Source organism: Haemaphysalis longicornis, unplaced genomic scaffold, assembly GCF_048455015.1.
Source record: "Haemaphysalis longicornis isolate Haplotype H1 unplaced genomic scaffold, Haemaphysalis longicornis Haplotype H1 scaffold_5, whole genome shotgun sequence".
Lineage (NCBI taxonomy): Eukaryota > Metazoa > Arthropoda > Arachnida > Ixodida > Ixodidae > Haemaphysalis > Haemaphysalis longicornis.
Window position 1 is genome coordinate 99749496 of NW_027526385.1, and position 14384 is coordinate 99763879.

The 14384-nt window shown below is 50.3% G+C and overlaps 1 protein-coding gene across 3 annotated transcripts in view; it reads right to left on the reverse strand.

The window, feature by feature from the left end:
- Positions 1-1596: 1596 nt before the first annotated feature.
- LOC144138620 (uncharacterized) overlaps positions 1597-14384 on the reverse strand; it is a 108551-nt gene continuing 95763 nt past the window's right edge. Inside the window, exons 2-3 of one of the 3 annotated variants that reach the window (XM_077671002.1) lie at positions 10475-10602; positions 1599-3957 (exon numbers count right to left, since the gene is read on the reverse strand). In XM_077671002.1, coding sequence (XP_077527128.1) covers positions 3576-3957; positions 10475-10554 — 462 coding nt within the window. In that variant the 5' untranslated portion in view covers positions 10555-10602 and the 3' untranslated portion in view covers positions 1599-3575. Of the gene's footprint in view, positions 3958-10474; positions 10603-14384 lie in introns of all 3 variants that reach the window. The other 2 variants (XM_077671001.1, XM_077671004.1) reach the window with 2 other exon arrangements.

Sequence of the window (14384 nt, forward strand, 5' to 3'; positions counted from 1 at the left end):
TTGCTTCGCAGCCACTGGAGACTGAGGTCCGTGGGTAAATCGGCGTATTTATGGGAGGTTGTGTCAAATACTACATCAGGTTATTACTATCTCGTTTAGGTACCCCTTTCTTCTTCGATATGCCCGTACTCTCCCTGTTAGCGTCCTTTGCGACGAGCTCACTGGATTTTCTTCTCGGCAGCGCTTCGAAAGCGAACCTGCTGTTTTAGCGCAACAGCTGATCGGAGGCTCGGGACGAAGTACGGTTCGTTGCTCCGTGGTCTCGCCCGGCTGTGTCGGCCTGATTTCTCCACCGAAGGGTTTGATGCAACCCTCTTCAGCCATTGGCGACGCAATTAGGCTACCACGAGAGTTTTGCGTCGATCTCGTAGTTCGGGCTACGCTGCTCGGCGTCCTTCCGCATCTCGCTCGCTGGGGAATAGTCAAGTTTCTGCGAGAGGTTCCCCGCTAGCGATCCCGTGAATGCCAATGCTCTCGCCACAACTCGCGCACTGTTGGTGCGTTTTGAAACTTTTCTTTCGGCGCGGCCCATTTGTTATGCGCCCTTCTCGCTTTTCTGGCTCGTTTCACTGTCCAAGAATACGATCGCGTTGACTTCGCGTTTGTCCTGGGACGCTCCGTCTTCCGGCCCTGACCTCTCAACAACGAGCGGCGGCAGGTGGTCCTAATTCTCGGACTGTTTTCCTGAACCGTTGGAAAGGTCACCCTGGACGCCGCAGAGCACCGCCGGAGCCTCTATTCTAGCCTCATCGATTCGAGCCGTTCTTGCCTTTCGGCTTGCTCTCTCCGTTCCTGCCTTTCGGCTTCCTGTCTACGCTTCAGCCTTTCCGCCTTTAGTGGTTACGGAGTTCTCTTTTCTCGGCCTCCTCGCACTCACGGCGCTCTTTAGCCTCCTCGCGCTCACGGCGCTCTTTTGCCTCTTCGCGCTCACGGCGTTCTTTCATTTCAGCTCTCGCCTCATTGACCTCCACAGCTGTTACGTTCTCCCTCCGAGTGATCTCAAGAATGGCATGCTTCCGTTTCGCATGACCTATGTCAAGGCCTAACTGCTCGCAAATGTCGACGAGTTCCTTCATTTTAACGTCCTCCATCGTTCGCACTAGCCGCTTGCTGCTTGGCCATGTTAGAATTTCCTTGCCATTACTATACTATCGAGCTACTAGCAAGGTACGCTCAAGTAATTCCATACGCTGCTTTATTTACTCCCTCGGCACTAGCTCTGGTTCCAAAACACTTTTTCTATAGGCTTGAAACAATCAAAGCTACACATAAAGATTCAAAACAGCCCTTCCCTAAACTACAAAAACCTGTGCTAGAGAAGTCTAGTGGAGTGATAGCGAACATTGAGGACTTTCCACACTAGGCAGTAGCCGTTGCCGGTCGATCCCGCAGCTGCCATCCACTGTTGGGACTGGACCATCTCAGCACTGCTACCACTGTTGCGACAGGCCATTCGAGCGCAGTCACCTGGGATGCGACGTTGCCTAGCTCTGTCCGCTATCGACGTGGCGCAGAGCAGAGCGATGAAGTTCCCGAGACGAGGAAGAGTTGCAGCACCATTTATATACAACATGTACAAGGGTAACAACAGCGTTACATGGCTCGCACAAATGTGAGAGCACGTCACAACTCGGCGCCTCCGAAAAGTGCCGTCCTCGCTGATCCTTCTGGGCTCTTTTATACCCAGGGGTCCGTCGCAGCCGCGAGAAGTTTGAATCGCTCCAATCAGGGCTCTCACTTGGCGAAGTTTGGATCCGACAAAATGATGCGAAGCGGTTGCGTCAGCCAAAACTGCCAGGACGGAAAGGGAAGGCGACTCAGCGGCGCCGTTTCCAGGCGTGGTGCAGCGTGTCTGCCGCGGGCCGTTCGTCCGAGGCATGATTCGGCCCAGCCGTTGCGAAGGGGAAAGGAGAGGTGACTCTGCGGCGACTTCAAGTTGGGGCACGTCTGCCGCGGGCGGTTTGGGCTGGGCGCAGGGGCACAACACCGGTTATCTTCCTCGCCTATCCTAGTTTCCGTGTACGTGTGGCTGTCTCGCACGCAGTGAAAGAACTAAGGCATGGTTCTTGTTTTGTGGAACTCTGCTACAGTGAGCACTTATTTTCTCGAAGCTCGAATTCGCTTGAACAATAGTAAATGATATTAGTAATGCATCACATCTTCGACTGGACAGCGCTCAGAAGCGATAATCCTGCGTCTTTTGTTTCAGCGCCACAGGGTAAACGACCCGTACGTCTACCGTGACACTCCCGATTCCCTTCAATCGAGCTGTCCGCTATTAAAGGTCGAACTTGCTTGCACCGGGCACAACTTGCCCCTTTCTGTTCAAACTCATACATTCAAATTAGGTTGCCCGGATGTGGTGACATGTGTCTGTCTCCAAGTGACATGTGCGCCTATTTATCTTCTCTTTTTCTTTATCTCCTTTACACTTTGCCTTATCTTTTCATTCAGCCTCTACTCCGCCTCCCCCGCACTGGGCTGAATGTGAGCTCCTTGTGGAGCTCAGTAATATCTCTAGTGCAAATTTCCTTTACCAGAACCACATCCAAGAGCTATTCGTCCTCAAATTTGTTTTATGTGGAAGCTGTTCATACAATGTATGTTACGCAACACGTCGCACATGCTGTTTCAAAACATTTTCTCCTATATGTTTTCAGTATTTGGGCGTTCTTAAGGAGCTGTGATTTCTACTAACACTCCTTTATTGCAGTAGTTCTTCCGGCGATCTCTAAAACACATGATGTGCATTGCGTATGTATTCTCAATGACTACCAAGATACGCAGTCTCTTCTCTTCTCATCCCAGAGAGGGGATGATTGTGTTAGTCAGGCATCTGTTGCTTTACACGACAAAGAGATTGCGTATCTTGGTAATCATTGAGTTGTACAGCCTGTGGCAGTTGTGGTGTAGGTGTTTGGTTTTGCACTTGTGGGTTTTTATGGTTGCTTGTGGTTTCCGGGTTGTTGCCATCTGATTATAGGAGACGCATGCGTGGTCTGATGACTGTGAGGGTATATGTTCTTCGTCTATTCTGATTAAACTTTAGTTGTGAGTAAGCGCTCGTCCTATGTTCGCTTTCTTCGTCTCGCGTTTTTCCTGTGTTGCGCTGTCTGAAGGTTTCAAAATGAAAAAAGAAACATAGGTACAATTAAGACTTGTGTCATTCCCCCGAACCTCTTCCGGATCTCACAAATCTACCACTGTCCTCGCGAAGTCAGGAAAGGCAGTTGTAATCACGACGACTGTGCGCCATGGCGTAGGTAAGCGCACTGGCAAAAGCTTGATGTTCGACATGCGTGAAAAGGATCTAAAGGCGAACAAGACGCTGACACGGGAAGGAAGAAGCAGGACAGACGAGGCAGGACAGACCACTGGTATATCCTGCTCGTTTCTTCATGGGTCCGCGTTTTTTGTGCCTTTAAGCCCTTTTCATTCATAGCATAACACACGCACAGACTACGGTTTGGCTAGCAGCTGGTAATATGGTCTACGATAACCTTTCACAACAAGTCAGCACGCGCAGGCGCTAGTTTGATTTTCCCGCCCCGCACTTTATTTGCATGCGCACTGCGTTAGAAGCACAGCCTAGAAAGTCGGTCGGACAAGTCGTCGTATTCCTCATCTCGCCTCCTGGCGACCTCGGGGTTCTTGAGGACGTTGACGCATGGAGTGCCGCGCCGCACGTGGTGATGGATGCGTCTCGTCTCGGCCTCCCGTCTTTCATAGAAGTTCTCGTGGACGCTCACTATCCTTGCCTTCTCCAGCATAGGCCTGCAGTTCCTGACCTCGCACGTTTCGCGGTGCCGGGCCAGGGTCGAATCCTTGTCCATGCTCCTGGCATGCTCCCGTAGCCTCTCGGTGGCGCAACGGCCCGTTTCGCCCACGTACATGTCTCCGCAGGTCATAGGGTACTCGTAGACGACTTTTTCGAAGCACTTTTTTACGACCGGTGACCTGCGGTAAACAGAGTGAGCAGAAAAGAAAAACTGGGGTTGACTCCTCGGTCGTAGGAATCGGTAAAACACGAAAGTGAAATCTGCAGCTGAGAATTATTTTCGGGTCGGCGGCTGTCTTGTGGGTGTGGTTGGCGAGCGACGTCCTGCAGGCGGGTCGCCACGGAAAAGGTATGAAGTCAGTGTAATCTTGATGTATCCCAGCATAAAACACTTTCGTTTTCAAATATAAAACCCGAAAACGAACAACCTTTAGTACAACACACTCTTTAGTACTAAATGCTGCTTCCCCGCAAGAAGAGCCTGTGTGCAGGAGTGAACCCCTTACATACCGCTTGTTTCGTTGTACTGGAGTCATTTCCGTGACGGAAATGACGTCAATGAAGTCTTGGTGTATTTGGGAATAAAACACTTTCGTGTTAAAAAACCAACAGAAGATACGTAGGTGATAGTTAACGGGGCCATGAATACAGAACACCAGTTTGGTTCATTGGAAAGACCGCTTCGTTCCCTCCAACATTGACGCCAATTTATTCGCGAAATTGGAATATATAAAGAAATTATGGCGACTATATATATAAAGGAATATATAAAGGAATATAAAGGAATATATAAAGGAATTATATAAAGGAGGTATTGGCGACTACCTAGCCGATTTCCGGCAACTTTTGTATGACGTCACAGAACTCTGTTTGCGCAATTTATCGGCAGCCGACCAAGCCACCGACAAGAAACAAGGGTGGAAGATTGTAGTGGGTCCTAAAGTTCCATGTGATCGCATCATTTTAATGCTAACGTGCAGTTGAGACACTGAGGACGATGTTTTTAGTGCTGGCTCGTATGACGTTTTTTTCGGTTAAATAAAGTCTTTTTTGACGAAATGAAGCAGACATAGGTGCTGAGTCCTAGTTCTTTCAAATTTAACAAAGTTGTGCTTTTACGTCATGGTCCCTTTAAGAATGCATGAGCACCGATCTCATCCCTCTATTTCGCCAACTTGATGCGCCAGATGCCGTGCTCCGGCTTCGGAAGCGCGTAAGGGTGTAGAGAATTCATTATAACCACATATCAGGGCGCAGCGAGTAGTGATAACAGCGCTGCCCTAAGAACAGCAAATCATCCGATCCGATCAACATGGTCATGCGACACTCTCCACAGAAATGTTTCGGGCGGACAACAAACTACTACAAATCAAGTCACACAAAGTTCACCAGCGTTCAAAAAACAATTCATAATCTATACTGAACTCAGTACGGCACTAGAGAAACGCTCAGGATGTTGCTCCTGACCACTATAGATCCAACGCAAAAGGAAGGAAGGCTTCTCCCCCTAGATTTACCAATTCATGCTCCAAATTACTCATGAGAATCGACCGGACACGCCACAGCAGTGGGTACATTGCCCGTTGCGGCCGGGCTCGAAGACATGCAGCACCACGATTTCTCCACAAAACGAAAGCACCAGCGCACATCAGAAAATTCCCCAACACATCATTTGAACGAGTGTTCATTCGAAGTGTGAGTATGAACATCCTGCTTAATACAGTGCAAAACGTTGCCGCTAAACGACAGTGAAACAGGGCATGTTTTAATGTTTCAGTGTGGCCGCAGTGCGGACACCGTGCGGAACGCACAACGCCGTATCTCGCCTGACGGTCACACGTTGGGAGAACTTCCCAGCCACGTAACCACCCGAAATCCCGACCATCACCCGGAAGTGCCACCGAAGTCAGCTGATGCCAACGGACACCATGTGACCTTCCTATCTGTTGGTTGTCTAATTGGGTTATTGCCAATTTTTCGCACACTTCACTTGCCGTACTTTCCCTTAAACTTAGGCTTGGCAAGGAAGACTGGAGATTTCACAATGTCTTTATAACATGCGCATAAATTGGCGGCGGCTGCTCAGCAGAAGGACCGGCGATGCGTACGTCATAAAATAATGACCGCGAAGTTCCCAGAAAGTACTGTACCAGCGCTTTCTCTGGGTACTCGTCTGAGTCGACAAGGTCGATCACTGCACGTACCGCCAGCACGCTGCACATGGTTTTCAAGCAAGGCACACTAAAACCACCCATTGACGTGGGCAGCCTCAGCAGTGCTCATGACACTGTTTCTGTTTTGCCCGCCCAGAAGAACTATCCAAACTTCGTGGCGAACTGTCGGGTGAAATGGCGTGGCGGTTTGGCTACGCCTGCTACATAAAAAAGCGCTGCCGAGACGGACGACTTAATTATGTAGCTTCGCTCTGCAAGGGAAAGCCTGAACTTTCCTGCAACCGCAAGACGCTGCTCCGCAGTCTCAAGGCGGCGCTTCCACGTACTACGCGCCCCTTCACCCGAGGAATGGAAAACCACACCAAGTACTCGAACACCCGTCACCCATTCAACGTCGCCCGCCAAGCCAGACGCAAATGTGCCGAAACACACCGCCATACTATTTCCCCTGTTCAGTTGAGCTCCAGACAGCTCACCGTACTCCTGAAATAGCCGCATAAATGCTTGGTAGCTGTCCTCGTCCCGAATGAACAGGGACACGTCGTCCGCATACGCGGACACTGTAACTTAACCCATGCCTGGCAACGGAAAGCCGCGGATGGCAGTGCTTGCATCACATGACGGAGCAGTGGGTCGCGACTAATGACGAAAAGCAAAGGTGACAAGGGGCAGCCCTGCCTTATCCCACGGGTGACAGAGAACGGACTGCTTAAAAGCCCGTTGACAAAGATTCGAACGCTCACGTCCGAGTACAACAGCTCGAGCTTAGCTACAAAGTCTGGCGGAAAGCTATAGTGGCGCAAAACGCCCAGCAAGTGTCGGTGTTCCACTCTGTCGAAAGCTTTGGTTGATCGAGAGATATGAAGCACCCAGAAGCGCCAATCTTTGTCGCGTAACTGAGCAAATCGCGCGTCAATGCCATGGAGGAGAAAATTGAGCGACCTGGCACGCTGCACGTTTGCGCGTGGCTTATGATATCGGGCAAAACGGTACTGGTGCGTCTGGCCAAAATGGATGATACAATCGTGTAGTCAGTGTTGAGTAGTGTAGTCGGTCGATACGCCTGGGGCTGCGTAGGATCCCCGCCTGGTTTTGCGATCAAGATGACACGGCCTTCACGGAAAGAGTCAGGTCGCACTCCGCACTGAAGAAAGCCGTTCACCATTTCGAGGAGTGCACCCCGAATAGGCGTTTCTCGCACGACTTCCCCACACAGTGGTGAGCGTGCTTTGCGTTCTAATCGCCTGAGAGGCCACGTTTGTTCGCTTCAACAGCGGTATTGATGGTAGGGTTTATAGTTGTCAATATTGTTGAGCAAAAAAACATTAAGCACATCTGAGGCAAGCCATCAATACATCAGTGATATTTGCATTGTCCTCTTAATTAAACATTTATGTCTGCTTGATTTTTGCTACAGCAAATAAAAAATGCCGTAACTTTCTAAAGAAAGCTGAGAGAAACGCCAAAGCTAAAAGTGCGTACAACCTTCACTGAAAGTGCCTCCAATGGATCGCCAAACCTTCAAAGAACGAAACCGCAAACTAAGAAAGAACCCATGCGACAAATTCTCGCACACTAAGGCAGCGCGTTAGCAACGACAATTCAGCTCGTCTATACTGTTGGTACCACTGGAAACATGTGTCAACCAGGTTTCTGTATTGTCGGCGGAGTGCGCGCGGGTCGGAGAGCTGCTCCCTCAAAATACGGGGAACTGATACTACAGGTACTGAAACTACTGATATGAACGATGTAAATGTATTCCGATGCGTGGTTTATAAGACACAGGTATACTATTGTACTCCTTCTTCACGACCGATGCGTGTATTGTCTTCTCTAGAAGCGTTCCCTGTTCGCGATTTTCAAGCAACCGTTTTGACACAATGGAAACCAGGCTTCACACACACGACGCCTGCCCAGGGATCTCATCACAGCTTTTAGGTCGACCAACCGGTCTCTGGAAAAATGCATTAGATTTTTACAGAACGCCATCGGTCCCACTAGAGCGCGAGACAGATGCACGACGGCGCCGTCGGATGCAATGCACGACTGGTCGGAAATATCGTGGCAGCCATATTCACGCGTACGACTATAGTCATACGCGTGAATTTGAGACACATGGTCCGACGTGTGCGTGCGATGCGTCGTCGGCGTCGCTCCGCCCACTGTTTTCTGTTCATGGTTGCCTCCGTATTTAGGCGCATTCCGGCCGATTTAGATATGTGGACTCCGAGCAGGAAAAAAAAAACGCTAATCAACTTGAAGTAAAAATGAATAGTGCTATTACGTTATACACAGCATTTCATATGTTCAGTAAAGCGGTGTGGGGGCTTAGCAGCGACGATTAAGCTCGTCTATACTGTTGGTACCGCTGGAAACATGTGTCAACCAGGTTTCTGTATTGTCGGCGGAGTGCGCGCGGGTCGGCAGCGGCGGCGGTGAACTGCTCCCTTCAAAATACTGGGAACTGATACTAGCGCCTCCTCGGTGATTTGTAAGAGGCTTTCACAGTGACATCATTGTGACGGGTTCTCATTGTCTCCGGCCACACGACGGTCGCAACGAACGTACGTTTGCATGTGACTCGCCAGTCGGATGTCGCAGTGAAGTGCGGCCTTTAAACCAAAGCGGCAACCACTGCAGCGTTTTGCTCGCGTCTGGCGGCCGTCGGCGTATCCTGGCGGGGGCGCGAAAAACGTTGCAGAGCAAAATTAACTCCACCACCGTCTGAAAGGTAGGTTTGTTAGCTAAAAACTTCCTGATTGGTCAAATTGGCTTATTATTTTCTTGAATTTGGTCCCCTCCATCGTCCGTTTCACGTTGCCACTAGGAGACGCCGACGGCCGCCAGACGCGAGCAACGCTCCATGTGGTTGCCGCTTAAGGGGCAGAGCCATGATATCACCAAATATGGCCGTAATGAATTAACCTGTGACGCTGAACGCTTTTGAAGGCGGGGAAACAAAGGGTGATTCCATGCTGCGTAATCAGGCGCAGGTAATGGCGGCTGACCTCCCGCACTCGCAAAGCATTCACTGGTGGCTCTCTTGCTTGCGCGAAAGCCATATTTCCCGACGTCGGCCTGGGCACTCCGGAGGCAGACACGGAGATCTCTGGTTACGAATGCTTGCAGTCGCTGCTCTTGGCGATTTGACAAACCACGAAAAACAGGTACAAAATATGTTACGGCCAGACGGACAAGTGCAGCGTGCAGTCGAAGCATAGAATCGGATTATTAACCCCACCGGGTGCCTGCGAGGTGACTAAACTACGTACACGTGATGTACACGTACGTAAACTACGTACACGTGATGTCCTTTCCTGCAAATAATCACCATTTCGGCACCGTGTGAGTGGTGTGTAAATGTATACGCCAAAGAACTTGTGAACTTTTTATCCACGGATCTGCTGGTCGTCCATGGTGAGCCGTAATCCACGCAGGTTCCTTTGTGTGAAAGCAAGAATGGCTGATTTTGCTGCAGAGACATCCATTCGATCACGCACGTAGAAACTTTTCGATGCTGTCAATGCCGACTTGGAGGTCAGCTTGAATCGACAGCAAACAAGCGCCGCTGCGCCAAATGCAAATGTCATTAGTGTAGATGCAGCTGCGGGGAAAGCAAGCCTGGCAACTTAGCCATTACAACAATAAACAACAGTGGACTTAGCACGCTTCCCTGAGGAACACCTTGTTCCACTGCATGCTGTTGGCTATCTCCTTGACTGGTGCACATATACACTCTTTTGTTCTTCAAGAAGTTATCGATCCATCGAAGAATCTTACTACAAATTCCCGTTTTGACAATGCCTTCAAGAATACGTAAATGGCTTGAAGTGTCCAATGATCGACTAATATCGCTTCTCGACCTTTTCGCTAAGATCAAAGTGTAAAATACAACTGTTCAGCTTCAAAAAACTAGCCTTTGGTAACTCATTTGGCGCCATTCCATCCATGAAATACGTTTTAAAACAGAAAATGCACAAAGTATTTTTACAAGATTTCAGATTCTGCGCTTTAGTACCGTAATAAGGGAAGGCGTGACGTATTACGGACCAGCATTAAAAGTAAGCTTACCAAAGTGCGTTCACTAAAAGGCACCTTGCGACACGTCATCGCAGAGTATACGTCACTCACTCAAAGCCCCTATCCCACAAATCCCATTCCCAACCACCACCCCCCTACCCCCTTCCCCCAGAGAGCGATGGGAGATCCTACGGTCCAGCCCCACCGCAACGACCCACGCGGCCCTAGTGGCCCGGGGCCTGGAGGTGTTGGCCGTTTATGGGCCCAGTGAATAAGGGACCACCCCGTCGGAGGCCACCTCAACGGTGACCTCAAGGGCAAGAATAAAGTTCTATCTATCTATCTATCTCTACCCGTAAGTGCGAGCTACAAGAGCTAGTTTTTTCAAATGGAACGACGCTGTATTTTGTCATCATGGTCCCTTTGAAAGCCCTCCCTAGTGGAATGCATAAAAGCAAACGCGGGAAAATGAAGGGCAGTGGTTTGGCATCTGTGGCCGTACCTGTGGTTTATGGGGCATGCAAACGATTGCAACGAAGAGCGCCCGGATCGACTGCTTCTTTGCGGGTCCCGGTAGGCCATTTATCTGTGATGCGGTGCGAGCCTCAGCTTCGCTCCAAACACGATGCTCTGCAAAAGAAACAAAAAAAGGTGGCTTCCGATTTTTGAAAAGCTACGAGCACTTTCTAAATGACAAACTGCGATACATTGATGGCTATGAGTGAATTTTTATCCATGAGTAAGTACATTGCAAAAAAAAATTTCTACGACTCTAAAAAGATGTGAAAGATATCAAAGAAGAAGATACAAAAGCATTTTCCTTAATACAAAGATGGTGGGAACCAGGGGTGGAACAGGGTCCATGAGTTTGGGAGCAGTCCTGGGAGCAGGCAAAAGTGCCTTTTGTAGCAGGTGTCATGACGGCGCAGTTGTCTTGAAGGAGAAACAAGTTTATTGGAGCGAACCTGTGCTCCCCTAACAACTCAAAAGAATACAGAGGCGGCGAAGCAGCGGTCAACAAAGTGACTAGCACAGGCGAGTGTCGTCGAATGAATGCCGCGGCGTATGCTCTGCAGGCTTTTATCTTTCGGCGCAAGTGTTTGTGGAAACGTCGATTCACATCCAGAACATTGCAGATCACAGAGGATTATTCTGGGCTAGTGACGTTAGGGCGAAACAGTCTGCTTATCTGAATGTGATAGCCCGTGCGGCATAAAAGTAAAGAATGTAAGACGCGCTTCGTTTGGAACGCAGATAACACAGCGGAGTCCAAACATTCACACGATCCCCAGGGTGGTAATCGGCGTCTAGGAGTCGGAGGTTGTACCGCCCGGCATCTACCAGCTGCTGGTCCGTTGTACGAACTCGAGCCAGCTGGCGGGCCTCCTCCACACGCTGAAGGTATCCTTTGACGTCGGCGTTGATGTCGTCGTCTTGTATACGTGCGGAAGCATAGCGTCGAGCATCGTAGTCGGCCGTCTTCCGTAGACAAGCTCGGACGGCGCCATCTGCGTAGTTTCCTGGATAGCCGTGTTGTACGCAAAGGTGACGTATGGTTACACTTCGTCTCAAGTGTTATGTTCAACGTCGACGTACACTGACAGCATATGTGCGATTGTCTTGTTCAGGCGTTCCGTTAGTCCGTTCGTTTGGGGGTGGTACGCCGCCGTTCTTCGGTGATCCGTGTTGCTGTAGCGTAATATCCCTTGCATCAGCTCCGCAGTAAAGGCCGTTCCGCGGTCCGTGATTAGGACTTCTGGGGCTCCATGTCGCAGCACAACTTGGCTTATGAAGAACTTTGCGACTTCTTGTGCAGTCCCCCTCGGAAGTACGGCAGTCTCTGCGTAGCGCGTCATGTAGTCAGTCGCTACGACAATCCACTTGTTCTCGAATCGGGATGTAGGGAACGGGCCCAGAAGGTCCATTCCAATCTGTTGTAAGGGCCTAGATGGGACGCCGATCGGTTGCAGAAGTCCGTCGGGTCTCGTCAGTGGCGTTTTAAATGCAGAGCATTTCTTAGCCTCGCCTCTTCCTGCGTCGGACGGCGTCAACAGCTCCGCATCCGCAGCAGGTGCGCCTCTCCTCCATCCCTCCTCTCTCTCAACAGCAGCTGGCGCGCGCATGTGTCGTAGTCAGCCCATTCGCTCCGTCGCAGTCTCGGCGTAACAGGAATGTGATAGCAGCGCGGTGGTGCATGGAAGCGTGCGCGCTCCTTGCGCATGCGCGCTCTCGCCCCCGTACTGCTCTCCCTCTAGTGCGCGCGCTGCAAATATAAAGCGGCGAGCAGTCGCTCGTGCTTCCGTCACTGCGTTGCTCCTTCCTTCCTTGGTTGACGCTCGCTCCACCCTAACGCGACTTTACTCTCCTCTCTCTACCCCAAACCAACAACAACGCAACTACGACCCAACTACCCACGTAACGCGACTTTACGCGGCGTTAACGACCCCTAATGCTCTGCGTTTACTCGTGTTCCCCTCGCGGGAAGGCGCGGGAATTTTTTCTTCGCTGGCAGTCACGGCAGCTCCGGACGTAGTGGGTGACGTCGGATGCAAGGTGGGGCCAGTAGTACTTCGCCTTGATTTTCCCAATAGTGCCAGCTGTGCCGAGATGTCCGTGTGGTGATATGCCAAAAATCAAAACGAAACTACAAAAGGAATGAACCAGCACAATCTGTCGCCGCATTCTGATCAACAAGCACAGAAATCATCGTCATTGTGAATAGCGCTGAAGGGACCGGGAAAAAGGCAAGAGGAGAACAAGGAGGAAGAAGTAGTGGGCTTGGAGGATGGATTGCCTGGCGGAATTTATGTTCCAGACGAGTCCGAGGGTTCCGGAAGCCTGTCGTTAGGACGGCGGGGACCCCGGTGTTCTGCGACCGTGGGTAAAGAACGTCCAGACACCACGTCGCCACTGGCAACGCCATGCCGTGGCCCTGCCTCCAGTGCGCCTGTTCTTCTGACGATACCACAGCATCTTAGCTGCTTGGCCCTCGCATCTTCAGCAGCTGCGCCTTCACCCGGCTGCCACTTATGAATACGTCTGCGTCGCTCGCGCCTTCACGCTCCGCAACGACGTCTCCGTGCATCGGCCACGTGAGACTCTCTCTAGTCACGAGAACCTTGCATCCTACTTTTGTGTCGGGACTATGTCCCTCTTTACGCTAGTTTAATGCCGTCAAACTGTAGGTTGTAACTTTTAAGTGCGAATGCACTTTATAAGCGACCCTGAATTCCGTTGACCGCCGTCCGTCCACATAGCAACAGCTGCGGGTGCGCGCGCTCCTCGTCTCCCTTGGCAACGGGGGGAGATGGGCGCGCGCTGCCTGGCCGCTGACATGACACATACCCACGTGGGGGATTGGCCAGGAATCTCCTCGTCTCCCTTGGCAACGGGGGGAGATGGGCGCGCGCTGCCTGGCCGCTGACATGGCACATACCCATGTGGGGGATTGGCCAGGAATCGGGCGTGCGAAGGGCTAATCCCATACAAAAATATTGTATGGTCGGCTATAGAAAATTCTTTTTATGGTCGGCTTTAGCTATTTGGCCCAATATTCTTTAGACGTTTCTATGGGTGTCTTTAGCGAATCGTATCGCTATTCCAATGGGTGTCTTTAGCTTCTTCTATAGCCAGTTCTGTGGTTGTCTTTAGATATTCGTATCGACATTCCTATGGGTGTCTTTAGGTTCTTCTATAGCCGGTTCTATGGTTGTCTTTAGCGATTCGTATCGCCATTCCTATGGGTGTCTTTAGGTTCTTCTATAGGCGGTTCTGTGGTTGTCTTTAGATATTCGTATCGACATTCCTATGGGTGTTTTAGCTCCTTCCATAGCCGGTTTTATGGTTGTCTTTAGCTATTCGTATCGACATTTCTATGGGTGTCTTTAGCTTCTTCTATAGCCGGTTCTATGGCTTTCTTTAGGTCTTCTTTCGATATCCCTATGGCTATAGAAGAAGCTAAAGACACCCATAGGAATATCCATACAAATGGCTAAAGACAGCCATAGAAATGTCTAAAGATAATTGGGCCAAATAGCTAAAGACAACCATAAGAAGGATTTTCAATAGCCGACCATACGATATTTTTGCATGGGCTGCAGCCAGAAGAGAATCGCCACTACTTGAAACACAGCGACAGCAGCAGCCTCTGGGAAATTATTAACACGCTGCCATGCCGGCATATAGCCGTGCGGATGTCTAGAACTTCTCCTATGGCACTTAGGTTGTGTGGCTATCTGCATTCTGTAATATAGGCTCCATGAACACTTCAGCGATATGCGGGGAGTGCAAGGTTGCGACTGCAAACACGTCGCCAGTTTTCATTCACAAAAGGCTTAAACAAAGGCAAACAAGAAAAGCAAAACCAACGGGTTTATTCATCCCATTCATTACATAAAGGGCTACTATCTACG